Source organism: Emys orbicularis, chromosome 8 (assembly GCF_028017835.1).
Source record: "Emys orbicularis isolate rEmyOrb1 chromosome 8, rEmyOrb1.hap1, whole genome shotgun sequence".
In the NCBI taxonomy this organism is placed as follows: Eukaryota; Metazoa; Chordata; order Testudines; family Emydidae; genus Emys; species Emys orbicularis.
The window spans coordinates 104,944,211-104,964,175 of record NC_088690.1 but is presented as its reverse complement, the minus strand read 5'-3'; the positions used below and the strand labels follow the sequence as shown (position 1 = coordinate 104,964,175).

Genomic DNA, 19,965 nt, shown 5'->3' with positions numbered 1-19,965 from the left:
AAGACCTTAATGGCCCATTGGGAGTCTTGTCTGAATAGGGACTGCATGATTGGGACATTCAATGTTAAAGTCCATTGGGATAGTTTTTGGAAAAATATGGGTCAGGTCAAAGGGAGGTGCTGAGTACTCAGCACATCTGAAAATCAGGTTATTCAGGTGCCTAACTATGGAGCCTAAATTAGACACCCAGTTTTGAAAATCTTGGCCATGATCCCGATTATTTAACTTAGTTGGTCAGCCGCAGAGCTAAAAGGTAACCTGCATGCCAATAAATCTCTACGGGGCAAACTTCTCTGGGATATGTGCAGAAACCATCAGCTTTGTGCATATAGCAGAAATGAGAACTGCTTGGCAGATCTGAACAGAGAATTTTGACCTACAGCTGTAGCCTTCTAATTAAACACACCCCTGCATGCCATGGTGCTCTTGTGGACTTCGGAGGAATCTGAGTCTTTTCACAGGTTCTCTCTGCTGTTTCTTATTTAACCAAACAAAACCTTTCAGTAGCCTACAGTAATTTCACCCAAATCATGCAGTGTCCCCATGCAGAGTTTGGGACCATTCTTCCAGGATGCTGTAATCCTTTACTATAAGGCTGTATCCAGGGCATTCACCTTAAAAAATCATCCAGTCAAATTTGCTTTATTGTCACCATGCATTAAAGCTAGGGTGAGCTGTGATCCATGATCCACATGGAAGAGCTCTCCTCACCCACATGTGCGCACACGCACCATAACTGGCTGTCTTCAAATCTTAACCATCACTATGGGACAAGCCATTCAAACAATTTTGGTGGTGCTATCAGAAAGACCTATCCCCCTGGCATGCCCCCTGCTGGTTTCTCTCCTACTCAGTGTAGTTAGTTTGCCGTCAGCACTTGTGTTGGGTTTTTTTCACATCACAATGTTTGTCTGAACTTCCTACAGGGTGATCAAGGTCAAGATGGAGCTGCTGGCCCACCGGGTCCCCCAGGACCACCGGGTGCAAGGGGTCCCCCTGGAGATACAGGAAAAGATGGCCCCAGGGGACCACAAGGCCTCCCTGTAAGGAATGAAGAATACAGAGTATTCACATTGTAAAACAGAATGGGTGCTCTCTAAGAATGCCCACAGTGTACTTCATCTGGGAGCCATCTGGCACAGGGCCATGCCTGTCTGGGCCATGTGGAGGTACTAGTAGGGGAAGGGGATATAAGGAGCCTTTCCCCGCCCTGTGATGCTGCATCAGGATAGGATTCTCACCTAGCACTTGAGATCATTAGGAAAGGGAGCTATGACATAGGTCAATAAACTGTGGCTGCCAGGAGGCCAGGTCTGGCAGCTGGGGTGTCTGACCAGGACCCAGGGTTTCCAGCACTTGCTAGCAGGGGATGTGTGTTTCTCGTTAAAGAGGGCAAAAGTGTGTACCCTACCCTGCAGCATGGCTGCCTGCCCACAGGGCCCATCCTGCATGGTGCCAGCACACTGGCTCTGGTTATTAGCAGTGCTCACCACTGCTAGGCTTTTAGCAGAGGGCAGGATTTAGCCCACAAAGTTTGAGTTTCTCTTTCCCTATCACAACTGGAGGAGAATAGTCACCATCGGTGGCCTCAGAGCTGCTTTTAATGATTCCTCTGGATGCAACCTGACAAATGTCTTTAATTCTCTATAACTGTCTGGTTGTTAGAGAAATGGTAGCTTCACAATAAGTGAAATTATGGTAATTATCCCGGAAAAGTTGTGGGCTAAAGATGGGAGGTACGGGGAGAAGGAGGTTGTGTAGTATTCTGAGCAGAAAATCAGAAGTCAGAATATTTTTTAAAATTTATAAAAAAGCAAAGTTTATTTCCTCCCTGATGAGTAACCGTCACCCATCCCATTGCAAATCTCCAACTCATTGGTAATTCATTTTTTTTAAAATCAGCATGTAAAATCAATGAACCTCTCGGTAATTATTTTTTAACTTTTTGGAGGATGAAGGGTTTTGGTGCAAATATCTGTAATCAACTTCACTGACTTGATTAACTTCTTTCCCCCAGGGCTTAAAAGGAGAGCCGGGGGAAGCTGGAGTGATGGTTAGTAGTATTCTTCCTGCCGTGTTAGTGTCAGCACTAACAGATTAATTATGCTTCACTAGTGTGGACTGTTTGCTTAGCTCAGAAGTGCATGTAGTTTTTGGCTTGGGTGTCCTATTTACTCCCCTCCATAACCACATAGAACAAATTATTTTGTTTGTGCCATTGCTTGCTAATTAAAAAGTACAGTGCTATTATGCTAAGCTACACATGACCAGAGATGGACAATTGTTGAGCTTAGAAAGTTGTACAGGAAACTGAAGCAATCAGATACTGCCTTGATACTTCAGCCCTCTCAGATGCACCATAAGACCCTGCATCACCATAAAGAAAAGAGGTGAGTCCATAAAGCTCCTTTGCCCCCACTTTCCACACCCCTGCCTCCTCTGTGATGTCCCACACTTCCAAAATTTGGATTCTAATTAGTCAAGGAAGCCTTTTGTGAATTTTGGGGTAGTTTTTATTTCCGCTGAGCTTTTTTTTTAATTGGTGAAAACGTTATTAATGCTACTTACCGGCGTCATTGCAGCTACGATGCCAAGATGAGTTTCACAAGGATCGAATTGTGAAATTTGGGAACAGAATCTGGCTGACAGATGATGATTCATTGGTGCCACCCACTTCCCCTAGGACAAAGTTTATATTTTTCAGGGGAGGGTTAATCCTTAAGGGACACCGTTGGTAAAAGTGGATTATTCTCACTTGTTTTCCTACACCTTCCTCAAACCAAGAAAAGAAGGTTGAGAGAAGAAAAAGTTCTGAGCATTGAACCATGTGGAAGGCCATGAAGTATTACACCTTTGCAGCATTAAAAAATATTAGGTTTTGTTTTTTGTTTTTTATTTTATTTTACACCTGTGGATTACCTACTTTGTCATATGCAACAACAAGCAAGATCACTCAGCAAGGCAGTGGAGCATCTGAAAGTTGGGCAAAGAACCATAGAAAAAAATTATGCTGGGTATCCCAAGTAGAAGCAGGAGACAAAGCAGAGAAATCACAGTGAAGACTGTGAAGAATTTATTGTCAACAGACAAAAGAAGATATGGAAGAGAGAGAGGGCCCCCTGGAGATACAGGAAAAGATGGCCCCAGAGGACCATCCTAGAGAGTGCTGCAAGATCTTTGCCGAATCTACTTGGATACGTTTGGTTTAGAATAGGTATCACCCACAGTGGAGTGGGTAAGGTCGTGTGCAACTACAAAATGGGGAAACACTAGCTAGGTTGTAGTACTGTGGAAAAGGATCTGGGGGGGTTTAGTGAATCACAAATTGAGTCAAAAATGGAATGCAGTTGTGAAAAAGGCTAATATCATTCTGAGGTGTGTTAACAGGAGTGTTGTATGTTAGACATGGGAAGTAATTGTCCTGCTCTACTTGGCACTGGTGAGACCTCAGTTGGAGCACTGTGTCCAATTCTAGGCACCACACTTTGGGAAAGATGTGGACAAATTGGAGATAGTCGAGAGGAGAGCAACAAAATTGATAAAAGGTTTCAAAAAACCTGAAGACTTTTTTTTTAAACTGGGCATGTTTTGTCTTGAGAAAAGAAGACTGAGGGGGGGACCTGATAACACTTCAAATACGTTAAGGGCTGTTATAAAGAGGATGGGGTTCAATTGTTCTCCATGTCCACTGAAGGTAGGACAAGAAATAACTGGCTTAATCTGTAGCAAAGGAGATTTAGTCTAGATATTCAGAAAAGCTTTCTAACTATAAGAGTAATTTAACTTTGGAATAGGCTTCCAAGGGACGTTGTGGAATCCCTATCATGGGGGGGAGGGGGTTTAAGAACAGGTTAGACAAACACCTGTCAAGGATGGTCTAGGTTTACTTGGTCCTGCCTCAGAGCAGAGGGCTGGACTAGATAACCTCCTGAGGTCCCTTTCAGCCCGACATTTCTATGATTCTGTGGTGACGGTAGTTCATTTCCACCTGGTACAGTGACTCAAACAGCTCTAAATTCATCTTCTCAAACCATGGAGTGAAGGGACTTCCTTCCCAGCTAGGTACAGTTGTTCTAACACCCTTTGGACTGTTTTCCCCTTCCTCGCATAGGATAGCCTCTTGGAAACCTGTCCGTTAAGATCCTGAAACCCACTCTAAATAACTAGTGTTGCTGACTCACAATGTGAAAATAGATCATGGGAGTTGTGCCTGTTTATGTCAGGGATGAATTCGCCCCAGCGCCTGGAATCTAGTCTATATTATCTCATAAACAGCTATATTTACAAACTACTCTAATGCTGCTTTACTAACCAATCACCTGCTTCCCCACCAGCAGATTTTTGGAAAGCATTGATGTTGTGGACATCCTCCGTTGACCATATTTCTGAGCCCCACTATGGAATATATAAAATAGCCCACATAACCAAGCTCTACAAGTCCACCTGTAACATTTCAATTATTTGTTTTATGCGAAGGTCTAGCCCCGAGTTATGGTACTGAGTCAGATTCCAAAACAATTTATGGGACATTTTTCATACATAAAATATAAATCTTTAGAGAGCATTTTCTTTATTATTTGTGGGGTTAAGTGCATTGATACTGAGAATGTTTGTCTGTAGTAATGTTCATACAGAACCGAAAACAGACATAGGCATCCTCGCCATTTTCTACAGAGCTGTAAACATTTATAGCTATATATTTTTAAATCCTGTTATGCTTTTATTTCCAAATAAATATACTGATAAATTTTACTTTTAACAGGGTATAAGGGGACCTTCAGGACTAAAGGTAGGTGGTAAATAGTTTATTATACCTCTAATATTAACAAGGCAAGAATCTTCAAAATGCCTCTATGTGCCTGGGCAGGGTTGCACACATTTTTTCAGTTTGATGTAATCTCCTCTTCATCAATTGCATCTAAGAATTCCAGGGAATCAAATTGGCCATTATCTGGAAACCGAAAAGTTAATTTTTTATTGCATCTTCTGGACAGAAAGTATGCTAATTGTTAAGAGAAGTAAAACAATGAAATTTAGAATGAGGAGGGGGGAATTTGCTTTTTTAATTTTAGCATACTGTAGGCACACTGGATTTTTTGGCAGTTCAGGAGAAGATAATGAAGATCAATAGCAGAACAAAATTTCCACTTCAACTGATCATTTAAAAAATGAATATGACTCATTACTATATTTCATGGTATCTCGCTCTTATTTCCCTTCCTTTGTTTTTTGTTTTTGAAGGGTGAGCCTGGTTTTCCAGGGAGAAAGGTAAGATACTGATTCTTCTTTCTTTAAAAAAAAAAAAAAAAGTTCATTACACACAATGAGCCATTTGCAGAAAAAGGTTGAGCAAGGCTCTAGTCATGGTTGGCTGCACTGATTCACACTTTATATTCTTCAGGATTTCTAGCATATGTTCAATTAAAGAATAGCAATTCTGTGACCTTGAAATAGACATTGTTGTGCCATCAGCATCTTTTTCATTATGGTGATCAGCCCAGAAGCAGTAATTACATTAGCCTCATCAACAAAGAATAGGGTTACCATATTTGAACATTCAAAAAAGAGGACACTCCACGGGGGTGTCGGCCCCGCCCAGAGTCCACCCCCGCTCCTCCCATGCTCCGCCCCCACTCTGCCCCAGGGTCCCATCCCTCCCCGCTCTGCCCCGCCACCACACCCCTCCTCACCCCCTGGCCCACCGCTGGCTTCCTGCATCCCTCCTCAGTCCCCCACCCACCGTTCACCTCCTACCACCTGCCACTCACCTCCTCACTCCCCTGTCAGAAACCCCCATGCCCGCCCCGAGAACCCCCGCCTGCCATTGGCTTGCCGCTTCTTGCCTCCTCACCCCCGCCCGCCCACCCGCTGCTGGCTCCCTTGCTGCTCACCTCTTCAACCCCCGCTGCCCACCGCTGGCCTTTTCACACACCCCTCCGCTCATTTACTCACCCCTCCTGCCGCAGGTCCCTCTGGCTCCTAGGATCAGGGGCAGCCGAGGGGTCTCCATGTGCTGTGCCCGCCACAAGCGCGAGCTCCGTGGCTCCCATTGGCTGGGGAAAGCACCAATGGGAGCTGCCGGAGCCGCGGAGCAGGGCTTGCAGGCACCGGCAGCGCGCAGAGAGCCCTCCGCCCCCCCCCCCGACCTGACCTGACCTGACCCTAAGAGCCAGAGGGACCTGCCAGGGGGCAAGGTGGGGAGTCTCAGTGGTGCTTACCTGGGGCGGCTCCCGGGAAACATCCGGCAGGTCCCTCTGGCTCCTAGGGTCGGGTCGGGTTGGGGGGCAGGGGCGGAGGGCTCTCTGCCCGCTGCCAGCGCCTGCAAGCCCAGCCCCTGCAGCTCTGATTGGGCAGGAAGGAGCCGGTGCAGCACACGGAGACCCCCTCCGCCTCTGTGCCTAGGGGCCGCCCACACTGCAGGCTCCTGCCGGCGGGCGGGCGCCGGGAGCTGCCCCAGGAAGCACCGCTAGCCCCGGGACTTTGGACTTAGGGTTACCATATGTCCGTATTTTCCTGGACATTTTTAGATATTTAAAAATTCCTCCCAGATGGCGATTTAAGAACTAAAAAGCCGGACATGTCTGAGAAAATACAGACGTATGGTAACCCTAAAAAAGAATAAAACAGCCAATATGCCACACAAGGCTGAAGGTATGAGCCCTTTTGCTGAATTAATTGAAAATAAAATGGGTGAATTTTTGAGACTGCTGCTCTCCATCAGGCCAGCATTGGTCAGTCTGAATCTCTCGTAGGACTGACCAAACAGACATCACCGTACTCTGAGGAGCGGAGCCCACTGGACATAATCTCTGTGTTTGGAGAAAGTATACTCTCTGGCAAGAAGGAGAGCAGCTCACACACACGTCTGCTCTTCTGCAGGAGACTGGCCTTTCATCGAGGAGGACAAACGGTTGCTCTGAGTAGCCCACTGAAGACCAGGGAGCCTTGCATGAGCAATCCTGCCTATCCAGTTTTTATATTGGTGCCCAAATCTGTTCTACATCAATGCCTCCCAGAGAACTGAAACCAAAACTCCAAAAGGCTCATGCCTTATTCCGTCCTTACTTCCCTTAAGGCAATCAAGGGCTTGTGTGTTTCTGGGCAGAATTTGGCTCCGAATCTTCAATATATAAGGGTTAAACTCTGTCATTCTCATGAACAATCTTTAATTTAAATGTAACAATGAAAGCAAGTGACTAGCTAAACCTGTGAATCTCCTTTTTGACAAGTTAGAATTCTTAGTGAATATAATGCATTCGATTTCCGAAATGCAGGCAGAATCTTCATGTATATTATGGGCCAGATTTGCAAAGGCCTGTTGACTTCCAATCAGAGTTAGGCACTTAACCTGCGTAGGTTCTTATGTAAATCCCAATTAGCGCCTAAAAACCCTGTAAATCTGGCCCTATCCCATGAGCGCATCAGAGTTATGGTGATAAGTATAATTGTGCTCTTACCCAATGGTAACATTGGCTGGCCTATTGACCCCTGTGTATTTTCACGGTTTGATAGACACTCTATGTATATTTTTATTTTACCAGGGTGATGATGGGACCCCAGGACAGCCAGGGCTTCAAGGGCCTAAGGTAAATTTCAGCTCTATATCTGTCTGCCTGGTGGCTATTTTTACCATCTGGTACCTGTTGCTGGCCAGATATCACAGTCAATGCAGATTGCTCCTAAAGCGGAGAGCCATAAGCAGACACTTTTGATCTGAAACTAAAAAGAACAAAGAGAGGAACAATAGACGTGTAATCTATACGCCTAGGGTATTAATGCCAATACCAAATATTTTCACTTGTCATTTGTTATCTGTTGACTTGAAAGTGTTGACAGTCACTAACTAAATGATAACACAGGGTTTGTCTCCACTGCCATCGAGGGGCGTATTTGCAGCTTTTGGGGACATGCCTGCACCTTCATCTAGCTAGCTTGGGTACCTGAGCAGTGACGCTGCAGCAGCACAAGCTTCAGCACAGGCTAGCCCTGCAAGTCAGAACTCAGATTATTACATTAATTAAATGACACTTGTGATTGTGGTGCAGACACACACTGCAAGTTGTCATTTAGAACCTGATCTTGCAGAACTGAATCAGGCAAAATCAGTGGGAATTTCCCAGACCTGGAAATTCAGGATGTGTGTGGTCCTTATAATAACTTCACTTCAAAAGTGTAGCAGACTCAGTTCCATGGAAGTCTCCCATTGTAGGGCCTACATGTTCGTGGTGGCTGCCATTTTGGGACAAGGTTTGCTGGTGAACGTGTCCTCCACTACTGCGTTTGAAAGCCTGAAAGCTTCATTTTAGTTTTCAAATTCCATTTTGGGCGCGGGCAGCACTTGAAGACATTTTAGAATAAAAGCAAAGCTTTGATAATTCCGGCATCTGTGTAGAAGTTTAAGATAAGGCAAAAGGACTGTAACCATAAGAAAAATGCTTTCTGTCCTATCAAGTTAGACTTAAGATGTTTTGGCTTCAAAGTTCATACCTGGTAAGGTTCAGTGTGAATTATCTTATTTTCAGGGAGAGCAAGGAAGCACAGGTCCCAAAGGAGAGAAAGGATTAGATGGATTGCCAGGATCAAAGGTAAATAAAAGACAGGTTCATTAAGCTGGAAGTTGGTCACAACAGCATTGAGGCAGTGGGTTTCAGTTTGACAAGAGTTTTAAACATTTGTTTTCTAAAAATTGCATTAAAATGGCAAAAAACAAAACATAGCCTGTAAACTTTCACTAGCATTTTACCTTTCCATGGTGGGTTGAGACCGAGAATAGAGTTCCAAAATCACCACTTTCTGACATTTTTGGCTGCATTATCTTGCAAGAAATCTGTAGGTTCTGTCCTCTGCATCGCATGTGTTGATTAATACTATACCCATTCTACATAGCTAGTGTTAGTGTGTCTCACAATTTTACTTTTGCTTCACAACTGAAAAGAAATGCACCAACATGACCTAGCTGTATTGAGCAGTGACAACATAACAGGTCCGCCCTTCACGATCAGCTGTTCCTCTACAGCTGCTTTTGCTTTAATGGAATCTGCATCCAAGTATGTTTGTGCTCAGAGCTGTCATGCTCCTGTCATGCATGAAACTATTCAAAACTGGGAGACCACTCTTGGCCATTCTACTTCTAAATCCATAGCAGCCGTGCTGGTTTGTGCTTGCTGGTGCTTCTGCTTCAAGCTGGTATCACTCTATTAGGAACTTTTACTTTCAGGTTTAAATGCTTAGCTATTGAAATGGCATCACTTTGTGACTTGTAAATATATTAAGTGGGAGATCAAATCTGTATAAATGGTTTTGCTGTCTTATATCTGATCAGGCTGGGTTCTTTTGTTGCCAGCTAGATTATTTTAAGGTTATTTTAGCAAGGCCTATGCTTCTAAATATCTAAAATCCATTTGTCCGTGACCAGTTGGAGTTTCTTATTGAGACTATACTTTTACCTAAAATAAGTATTTGACTGTCATGCAGTAAATGACTTTTTTCATACTTCTGACTTTCTTTATTATTTCTGACTAATAAATGAGATGTTCATTTTCAGGGTGATCCTGGTGAGAGAGGAGGAGATGGACCCATTGGACCAAGGGTATATGAGTGTTTGTTTTTGCCTCACTAATTTAGATTCTTGTATTCTCCTTAACATGGGTCAGTTTCCTCCATCCAACTCTGTCTGTCATCTGTTGCTGTATAGTCTGTCATCTGTTGCTGTATAGTTGAAGGGTTCAGTACTGTATAAGAATAATAAGGAAGATGGATCATATTAAAATAAATCACCATATAGATATTGAGCCAAATTAATGCAGATAGCTCCCGTGAAGTCAGTTAAGTTGCATCCAGTTTTACTATTGACCTCAGAGGGGTGCTGACCGCTTGCTGTCACTGAAAGATCCCATGACTTTTTTTCATAAGAATGAGGCTGTACCAGTCAAATTCCAGCTTAGGTTATTACATTCTGCCTGTCACTCAATGTATACTTCCAGGTCCTTTCAGAATTTGCTCTGTATAGCTACATTCTTGTATCGATTGCATGTGTAATATTTATATGGAGACAAATACAAAAGTATCTAGGGGCCAAAATAGTACTTAACCCTGTTCTAGCTGTTGTTTTCATGCTGCCCACTTTTCAGGGGCTAACACCACCGTTGTTATCACAAAGTTTGCAATTTGCCTTTGTCTCCAGGGTCCACCTGGCCTGAAGGGCGAACAGGGAGATACTGTAATAATTGACTATGATGGCAGAATCCTGGATGCACTCAAGGTACCTTTGCAATAAGATGATGATGAAGATGATGATAATTTGTTGTGTGCTCCTGTTCTTAATTGGAATTGAATTAACCAGCTGAGATTACTGCACCAATTGCAATCCAGTGAATCTGTGAGAGAGCTGATCTTGAAACGTATGCTAGAGTAGCTTGGGGAAGTTAGTTCACCCTGCAGAGTTTGGTTGATGCAGTGATCGGGAGCTTACAGATTGATGAGCAGGAATTGCAAGATAATTAGGAAGGTTGAACCTCACATTGTCCACACAGGACCCTCTCTTTCCTCAAGCTACTCCTTCCCCACTGATCACCATAGATCTGGGCCTGAGAGAAGCCCCATAATCGTTAGCATGGCTGCTGGGAAAGGGACCGAAAAGCCGAGATGCTCCATAACTGCTAGTGTGTATTGCTAGGGAATACCAGTGCTAAGGATTATGAGGCTTCTTAGAATCCCAACAGAGTAGAGCTGGCTGGCAGTGGGAGCAGAAGTGTTTTCCTTGTTTTCATTGCTCTACTGGAAGTGGGGGAGTCATCACACCCTCCAAAAGATAGAAGAGGGGAGCAGGGGCCTAAACAGTGGACATAGTTGCCGAAACCATATAGCCACACCCAGGGCACTGCTTTGTAGGAACGACCACACAGTGCCCCCAGAGATGTGGGGAAATGATGGAGAGGTCACCCAGTCTCTAGGAAGAAATGGGGAGCCGATAGGCCAATGCTTCCTCCTGACCCAGGAGGACATTTAAGGAACAAGGGTGGCCTGGCAGGAGGGCTGAGTGAGAGGACAGAGGGCATCAGGTGAGTTCCTAGGAGTTTGCAGTGTTCAGACAACATGCTGATGTGTGCACTAGAGAGGGCTTGGTTAGATGGATGTACAGAAGCAGCACAGACTACCTCAACCTGATTTGCTAATGTTTACAATATGGGCTAAGGTGCATGAACACATTGAGTCACTGTGAGCGGGTTTGAGGTCAGATGCCATTCTGTTCCCTGTCAAGCATGCAGGTGTAGCCTGTGGTATCGTAGAATCTTAGGACTGGACGGGACCTCGAGAGGTCATCTAGTCCAGTCCCCTGCACTCATGGCAGGACTAAGTATTATCTAGACCAATTAGACTAAGTATTAGCTAAGGCTCCAGGCTAAAGCAGCCACAACAGTAGGAACAAGAGGTTTTCCTGCTCAACTGCTGCAGGGTGGAGAAGAAATGCAGAGGGAAGTGGGCACGTTTGTCCCTAGAAGACCTGTTTGGTTTGCTTCCCTTAGTCCCCAATCAGGTGTTCTTACCCCAACCAAGCAGAGACTGTAGGAGGAGGAGTCATCCAGCCCCAGAAGATACTGGAGCTGAGAGTACAAAGGGATTGCAGGCCCCAGCCTGGTGCTGATTGGGAGTGGAAGGACTGGGTGCAGTGACAAAACATGACCCAGAAGCCCTGAAAAATGTGCAAATGTAAATCAAATTTGAGTCACCACAAAACCTTGAATCAGGTGAGTCTCAGGATTTGCAGCAAACATTTTGCATAGTCCCCCGGCTAGAGACGATTGAAGTAGTTTGTTCAGTAAATGACACACAAGTGGCTTGAGCCAAATCTGGTCTGTGCCCATGACTATAGTGAGATCATACATGTAAAGGAGGGCACCATTTGCCCCTTTGTCTCTGTCAGTTCTATAAAATGAAAACAATAAGACAATGTATTCAGAAGGAAAATTTCCTGAAGTTCGTGTAAAGGAAAATTATGCCCCCGTTGTGTAGCCTGTACTTGCTATACAAGAAAAGGAGTGAGACCATGTTTAATGCTGCCATTTAGCAAAGATTAAAGAAGCTGAGTAGAATAAATATTTAATTACAGACACATTTGAAAACCATTTTAATTGTTTTATAACAGGCTGCAGGGAAACATAAAGTGATGGTAATTACTGTATGCCAGATGTCTGCATGGGTTGCTTGGACAGAATAGCACAGCATGTGGTGTTGTGAATGGAATTTGTGGACTGAGATCATTGGAAAGCTTCCACCAAACGTTTGGAGTTTCAGTTTACTAACAAAATGACCCACGGTCTCTGAGACGGTTGAGTTTTGTGTGTGCTGCATGTTGAGATGCTCAGGGGTAAATTATTAAAATGTCAGTGACCTTGCCTTTACCGTTCTTCTGCTTATTCGCTGGGATCTCAGCCATTTCTCCTATTTACCCACTCATGGCTTCTGAGTGAACAGGCCTCTTAAAAACTGTTTTGTTTGTGAAGTACAACAATGGGGACTAGGAGCTCAGAATAATGCAACATGTTGCTGGTTGGTTTTCAAGCTGAAGGGGTAGATGTCTGATGTGGTGCCATTTAGGGATCCCTTATAAATGACAAAATACATCCCCATCAAAGGGTTTTCAAACTCCTGGTTTGCAAGGGTCTCTGGTAAGAAGAATAGTTTACATGAGCTTGCAAACCTTTAGCAGGTTTTCCTGCTGTTAGTATTCATGTACACTTTTCTGTTTCTACTTCTTTTTAATCATGTCATATGTGGCATAATGGAATTCGTGTTCCACCTACCAGTAGAGTTGAGTTGAATTGGCTGGTTGATTTCAAACATCATGGTCACGTTGAGCCATAGATGAGGGAATTTTGCCTATCTAGTCTACTGTCCATCTGAATTGGTAGGCACCATTCCTCTTGGATGTGTTTCCAGCATAAGGTTGGCCAGTAATGAGGGGATGGAAAAAGTAAGATCCCACAGGCAACAAGGCAGATTTTGGACCAGAACTACTTACATCTAGAAATGTGTGTCTTTTAAGCACGTGTATTTCAGTGCTAGCACGGCCCTCTACACCAGATTGGACACAGTCTTTTTTGAGGTAACATTTCCTGTGTTGTGGGAAACAGCCTTGTCTGTTTAATATTAGCTGATCTTGTCATGGACATTTATGCTATGATAATTTAGAAAAATATTTACTATAAATCTATGGCTACGTCTACACTTGGAGTGTGTGTGTGGTGGTGATTCCCAGCTTGTGTGGATATACTGTGGGTACGCACTCAGGGAGGCTAGTCTGTGCCACTGTTTGCTGCTGCCCATGCTACCTCAAGTATGCTACCACTTTTAGCATGCCAGCATGATGAGCTCAAGCTGGGAATCACACCCCTGGCTCCAAGTGTAGACGTAGCCTATATGAGAAGCTGCGCTCATGGCTGATCTCCAGAGTGAAGTGAACGTGTGCTGGATTAGTAATGATATTCAAGACAGTTCTATTTATGCCATCTTTCTTTGCTGTGTTTTCAGGGCCCACCAGGTCCCCAAGGGCCACCAGGCCCTCAAGGAGCTCCAGGACCAAAGGTTGGATTGACCTCTGTTATACAGACAGTATTTCATGGCATGCAGCATATACAGTGCCCCCTCACCACATCCTGACATCGATCCTCATGCAAACCTCCTATCGAAATCAATGGGAGTTCTCCATGCGGAACTATGGCGGGATGTGTCCCCTTGTGATGACATCTTAGAGCAAGACTGGAGAAATGTCTCCCAAATCACAAAGGGGTGGGAGGCAGGAAAGGACTGAACCTGGGTATTTTAACTCATGAGTCTGTCTGCAGGAAAGAGAGCATTCTAAATTCCCCTCCTCTCTGAACAACAGAAGCCTTTTACCTAGATGCAAAAGTATATTTGTTTTTTTGGTTTTTTTCACTCCATCACTGGACCAACACTCTTCTGCTGGCCTTGTCTGAATGAATGTGTTATACTGTACTTGGAAGTGAGCCCATACACATTCCTGTATATATTGGGGTGAAATTCAGGCCCCACTGAAGTCAATGGGAGTTTTGCCATTGAACTCAGTGAAGTCTGCATTACACCTATTGATAAAGAAAATGCTTGTGAGCATGCACTGTGCTTGGCTATTGATAGTCCTAAATTCTAGGGTTTATCTTGTTTTCTCCTATCAGAAGCCATGTTCTCACACCTAGCATGTCTTAGTGTTTCACATACACATATTTAGTATTGTACAGTACCAGCACCAGTACCAGCCACTCTTTGTGAAATGGTCACCCTCATTCAGGGTCAAGATCAATAGGCAATAAATAATAGTCAATCAGTTATAATTTCTTATAACAAATATGCACAAAAGTATCTTACTAGGAAATGATATTTAGATTGGTTCAGAATAATGTATATCTCTGCCCGTCAGTTCAATCCAAATTCTACTTGACTAATGAAATCTGGCACTTCACTTGAAATAAAAAGATGCCATTTTCTACCTCAGGCTGCTCATGAGCTGATGGCCGTCAGACTCAGTACAAAAAGAGAATTTACTTTTACATCCAGTTCTTTTGTGAAATTATTTTCTGGTTTCACCTGATGTTATACCTTTATTCGTTTGTACTGATTTAGGGGGAGCTTGGATTGCCTGGTACACCTGGAGTTGATGGAGAAAAGGTACCAGATGTATGGTTTTATAAAATTATAACTGTTCTGGTAGGGCAGTTAGCAGTTTCCAGGATGCTGTTCAGATCCCACACAAGTTGAATTAGTTTTGTGTAGCTCATGAAACATTCTCTCAAATTCTTTAGTAAATCTTAAATTTCTACATTCTCTTCAGCCACTAAATTAAATTCTACTGCACTGCAAAATCAGTATTTACAATGTTTAATATTAAGGGATGTTTTGATGTGTACTGAAGAAGTAGTAATATGGAGAAGAGGGAGCAAAAGGGGGAGGTATCTGTTGCTCTTTTATATTTAGATAGATAGATAGAGCTGTATCTATAGATACAGATCTACCTTTCTCCTAATAAAGCTCTGTTCTGTGACCTGCAGGGATCTAAAGGAGACCCAGGAAATCCTGGGATAATGGGACAAAAAGGAGAGATCGGAGAGATGGGCTTGTCTGGCCTACCGGTATGTCTGTCTGTCAATATATACATGGGGCTTATTGCCTCCAGCATGTTGTTTCCATAGATGTGTGTTATATATCTAGATGCTTTGTTAATTTAAATTATATCCCTATCAAACCAATATTACTGTTAACTCATAAGTTTAGTTCTCCTTGTTAACAGTAATATTAATGCTATGATATGTCAGAACTCTCAAGGAGCTGAAGAAATATTTGCAAATGGCATTGCTTAGCTAAAGTCATTTTTAGAATACATGAAATGATTCACTGATGGAAAACAAAGGTGATTAACTGAATAAGAAGAGGTACATTTTTAGCAAAGGGCATGAGGAGTGAGCTGCATGTTCACCACCAGTGTTGTTTCTTCAGCAGTAATACCACCATCAATACTGTAAGATACGATTATTATTGTACAAACTTATGCTAGGCTTTCTCCCCATGTTCTTCTTTCTCCACCTATGTGTTTTGTATCTTGAGTAGCGCTGTCACGAAAGGTACCTTGTTCTTCAACCTGTTTTCCATCAGTACTGTAATGTAAGTTGAAAAATGCACTAGCTCTTGGAAAATGTGAAGCAAACTCACTTGAGGGGACAGAACTGTGTTGATTTATTAAGGAGCTATTTGTGATGTCTAGAGAGGTTTTTGGTGGAAGTTGCAGAAACACATTCTCAGGTCCCCAAACAACATAGTTCTCATAGACCTGTGCAAAGCACTTAAAATTATGTGCTTAACTGCCATTTGAAGTCAATGGGACTTAGGCACGTGTCAAGTTCTGGGTACCACACTTTTTAGGAAAGAGAGAGTCCAGAAGAGAGCAACAAAAACGATAAAAGGTTTAAAAAAACCTGGCCTATGAGAAAAGGTTTAAAAAACTGGGCCTGTTTAGTCTTGAGAAAAAAAGTCTGAGGGGAGACATGATAGTCTTCAAATATTTTGAGGGCTGTTATAAAGAAGATGGGGATCAATTGTTCTCTGTGTCCACTGAAGGTAGGACAAGAAGTGATGGACTTAATCTGCAGCAAGGGAGATTTTGGTTAGATATTAGGAAAAACTTTCTAGCTATAAAGGTAGTTAAGCTCTGGAAGCTTCCAAGGGGATTTGTGAAATCCCCGTCATTGGAGGATTTTAAGAAGAGGTTAGACAAACACCTGTCAGGGATAGTCTAAGTTTATTTGGTCCTGCCTCGGCCCAGGGACCTGGATTCGATGACTTCTTGAAGTCCCTTCCAGCCCTTTTTGGGACTTAGAGTTAAGCATGTGCTTAACTGCTTTGCTGAATCGGAGCCATAAATATTAAGGAGCCAATGGTGCAAGCTGCCCCGTGTGGGTGAAAATCAGTGCTGACAGGGAGGGTCTGCTCAGGCAGAACACAACATGCAGGATCAGAGCCTGACAAGTCTGTGCCATCCCTGAGCTTCAGCAAGACAATGGAAACAGTAGCTTTCCCAGTAGGGAGCCCATGTTAAAAACCTTATTTCGGCAAAACACCTTTCACTCATGTAACGGTCCCACTGAAGCGAATAAGAATTTTGCTTGAATAAAGACTTCAGGATAAGGTGAGGAAAATATATTTGTCTCTCTTCTTATAGCCTTTTTGGAAGCCTTGGATGTGTAAACTCAGCATTATGTTTTTACCATTTAGGGAATCGATGGGCCAAAAGGAGAGAAAGGAGAAACCGGATCCCCGTGTTTGCAGAACAATCATGTAAGACATTAGCACAGTGTTGTTGATACTATCAGTATTAAAAGAAGTCGGCGTGTGCATAGGCTGCAGTTATATTTTTAGTCCTTTAGGTACATGTAGCAGTAATGGTGATGAGCAAAACACTGCATTTTCAACTAGAACTGATGCACAATTCTTCCTCACAGAGTGTAGTGTTCCGATGCATCTGTGGATAACTCTGCAAAGTTAATGTTCTTTTTAGCCTTAGATTGTACATTGATCATGGAAGTGTTGAGCAGCGATGTGGTAATTATGTCCTATTCTGAAAAACATCCTTGTGACTTTATTGCAATTTTACAGTATTTACATATATATTTTGTTTGCTCATTTTAAATTATTTTTTAAAGTTGGTTTCAATTAAAGCTTTTTTATTAATGACACCAGAACTGAGATTATTTGTTTTAATGAAATAGGAAGCCATTCTTCTCAGGTCTGCATGAAAGGGGATAGATTCCTAAGAAAATTAGAGAAATCACATTTCAGGCACTTGTATTTTGTGACTAGAAAATGCATTGAGTTTGAATAAGTTCTTCAGATGTTTAGGGCTGGATCCACAAAGGTACTTAGATGCCCAAGTCCTGTTTTTAGACACCACTATGATCCAGCTTGGCTGCTGCCTCACCTTGTAAGCACCTAAACTTTTACAGTAAAAGTTCCCTTGGTGCCTACCTCTGGGCATTTGCACTACTGCCTCCCTCTAGGCACCAGCGTGATCCCCGAACAGGGGGACGATAGGCACTTTACACCTAACTTGCCTGCAGGGCCCCGTCAGGTAGGCGTGCTGAGAGGCCACCTAGCTCTACATACCATGAGAGAGGGAGGGAGGACATCCCTTATCTCCTTTAGCCCAGTGGATAGGGTAGACCACCAGTTCAAGTTTCCCACCCCTGCCTGATTGAGGAGAAGAGGTTAGAGTAGGGAAATGCCACCTTGCAAGTGAATGCCCTAACCACTAGGCCGTAGAGTCATTCTCACTTTCTCTGGCCCAATCAATATTTAATTAAAGTGGAACAACTTCAATAGGAGAGCTTGAGGGGCACCCATCTCAGAATATCCCATAATTCAGCTGTCATATTGGTCCAGCAGGTGTCATTCTTCTCCTCCTTGACAAGTCCCTTTGTGAATCCAGGTGTTATTAACTAAAACTAGTTAAACAATAATCAATGACCACACTATTCAGGTGTTAATATGGCACAATCCAATACATGCTACCAACCCACTTTAATACATAATGAAATTCCTATTTTCAGATAATACCAGAGCCAGGACCCCCTGGATTGCCAGGCCCTATGGTAAGTTTATGACGAACGGCACTTACAGTGGAGAATGTCTGAAAATTCATTAACACATTAAATTTATTAAAGAAGGAGGCGCTTTATTGTCTGCTATCCTACGCACCTTAGACTTCATTGAGCAGTCTGAAGAATTAGGGACTAACAGGCCATAATGTGGTTTCCAAACTAGCTTGAGCACTATTTCTTGTGTTCTGTAAAGTTTTCTCTAGAAAGGTCTGAATGCTGTGTTTCAGGCCCTGAATCAGGAATGTACTTGAGCACTTGTGTAACTGTATTTGCAGTTGATAACAGTGCATGCCCCGGCATTTTAGGAATAGAAATGGCAAGAACTGCCATCAGCATATACACTTGTACAAATTAGGCTGGATTCTGGTCCTACTGAAGTCAAGGGAATTTTGCCATTGCAGGATTGACACTCCCTGAGCTTATTCAACAGAGACCTCTAAGATGTCTGGGAGGTGGCAAACGTAGGACAAAACAGAGCCTTGAGATGTGCCAGAAGATTACAGACTAGTCAACGTACTGAGCACATTTGTAGGTCGGAGGAGGAGGCAGCATGTCTTGGGAACTATTCTGAGGCACTGAATAAGGGAGCACTTCTGATAGACAGTTTAATTAAGATAGCACCTATAGTTTCAGGAGAAGGGATCCCGAAGGTCTTTTCCAATTCACTTGGATTCAAAAGGATATTAACGTTGGGGTGCACGTTAAGCAGCAGAATGCTTTATAATTTTCCCTCTTCAGAAAGCCTTCTATAGCCTTCTTTATCCAAGGTTAATTTCAAAGGATTTTGTACATTATGCAAGAAATGATTTTTCATTCCTATTGAGTTGGTCTAGGAGAGACAAAAAACTACCATCCACCTTGAGAAGAAACGTTTGAGATTAAATAATTATAATACATCACTGCCAAAGACAGATCTGTGGGTCTAACACAAAAAATGATTGGGGAATTGTATTTGATTATATTTAATTGACTTAAAAATCTGTTTTTTTCAAATACACCGTTGTCTTCCCTCCAGGGTCCTCAAGGAATCCCAGGTCCCAAGGTGAGTCAGTACATTAAGTGTTTGTCACACAATACTTCCAGGCTGCTGGTGCATGACTGAGAGAGAACACAACATAGGGGCTGGGTTTTAGAATTGCTGAGCATCAAAAGCATTCATTGACTTCAGTTGTAGTTGTGGGGGCTCAACATTTTTGAAAATTAGGCCCATATTGTATCAGCAATATTTCCTCCAAATGGACTTATGAACTTGAATCCTCTTTGTGATTCTGTTTGCACAGAACGTGTGATGTAAACTGTTTCCTAACCCATCCGTTTAAACTTTTAGTTCCAAACATTTCTCATGTGATGTATTCAAGAAAACTTACTGTTCAACTGTATATATAAATGCAAAGTATTATATGTTTACAGGGAGGCAGGGAGATAAACTTCAGATAGATCAGAGGTATTGACAGTTCTGCTTTTGCATGAAATGGAGTTGATGTACTAACTGGCCTTTTCCTTCTCCAAGTACTGTAATTCTGATCCTAGATAATGCAGTTCTCTTTTACATTAGTCCTGACCTGTCCTCAGTCACATTGGCACAATTTCTCTGGCCTTCAATGGCAGTTTCACCAAAGTATATGAGAGAAGAATTGAGCCCAGGGTATTTATAACCTACCCAGTCCAATGCTCTTATGTACACTGTCTCCCCTTGGTAATTGTCACTATCTTTTCATGCAGGGCTTGGATGGCGTAAAGGGAGAAAAAGGTGACCATGGTGAGAAAGGGGCAACTGGTGACACTGGGCCACCTGTGAGTAGCT

The 19,965-nt window shown here is 43.0% G+C and overlaps 1 protein-coding gene across 1 annotated transcript in view; it reads left to right on the top strand.

The window, feature by feature from the left end:
* COL23A1 (collagen type XXIII alpha 1 chain) overlaps positions 1 to 19,965 on the top strand; it is a 315,082-nt gene that overhangs the window by 288,828 nt on the left and 6,289 nt on the right. Inside the window, exons 10-24 of the mRNA XM_065410054.1 lie at positions 927 to 1,043; positions 2,018 to 2,053; positions 4,763 to 4,789; positions 5,242 to 5,268; positions 7,542 to 7,586; positions 8,523 to 8,585; positions 9,545 to 9,589; positions 10,184 to 10,261; positions 13,531 to 13,584; positions 14,638 to 14,682; positions 15,063 to 15,143; positions 16,780 to 16,842; positions 18,111 to 18,152; positions 19,177 to 19,203; positions 19,884 to 19,955. Coding sequence (XP_065266126.1) covers positions 927 to 1,043; positions 2,018 to 2,053; positions 4,763 to 4,789; positions 5,242 to 5,268; positions 7,542 to 7,586; positions 8,523 to 8,585; positions 9,545 to 9,589; positions 10,184 to 10,261; positions 13,531 to 13,584; positions 14,638 to 14,682; positions 15,063 to 15,143; positions 16,780 to 16,842; positions 18,111 to 18,152; positions 19,177 to 19,203; positions 19,884 to 19,955 — 822 coding nt within the window. The remainder of the gene's footprint in view (positions 1 to 926; positions 1,044 to 2,017; positions 2,054 to 4,762; positions 4,790 to 5,241; positions 5,269 to 7,541; positions 7,587 to 8,522; positions 8,586 to 9,544; positions 9,590 to 10,183; positions 10,262 to 13,530; positions 13,585 to 14,637; positions 14,683 to 15,062; positions 15,144 to 16,779; positions 16,843 to 18,110; positions 18,153 to 19,176; positions 19,204 to 19,883; positions 19,956 to 19,965) is intronic.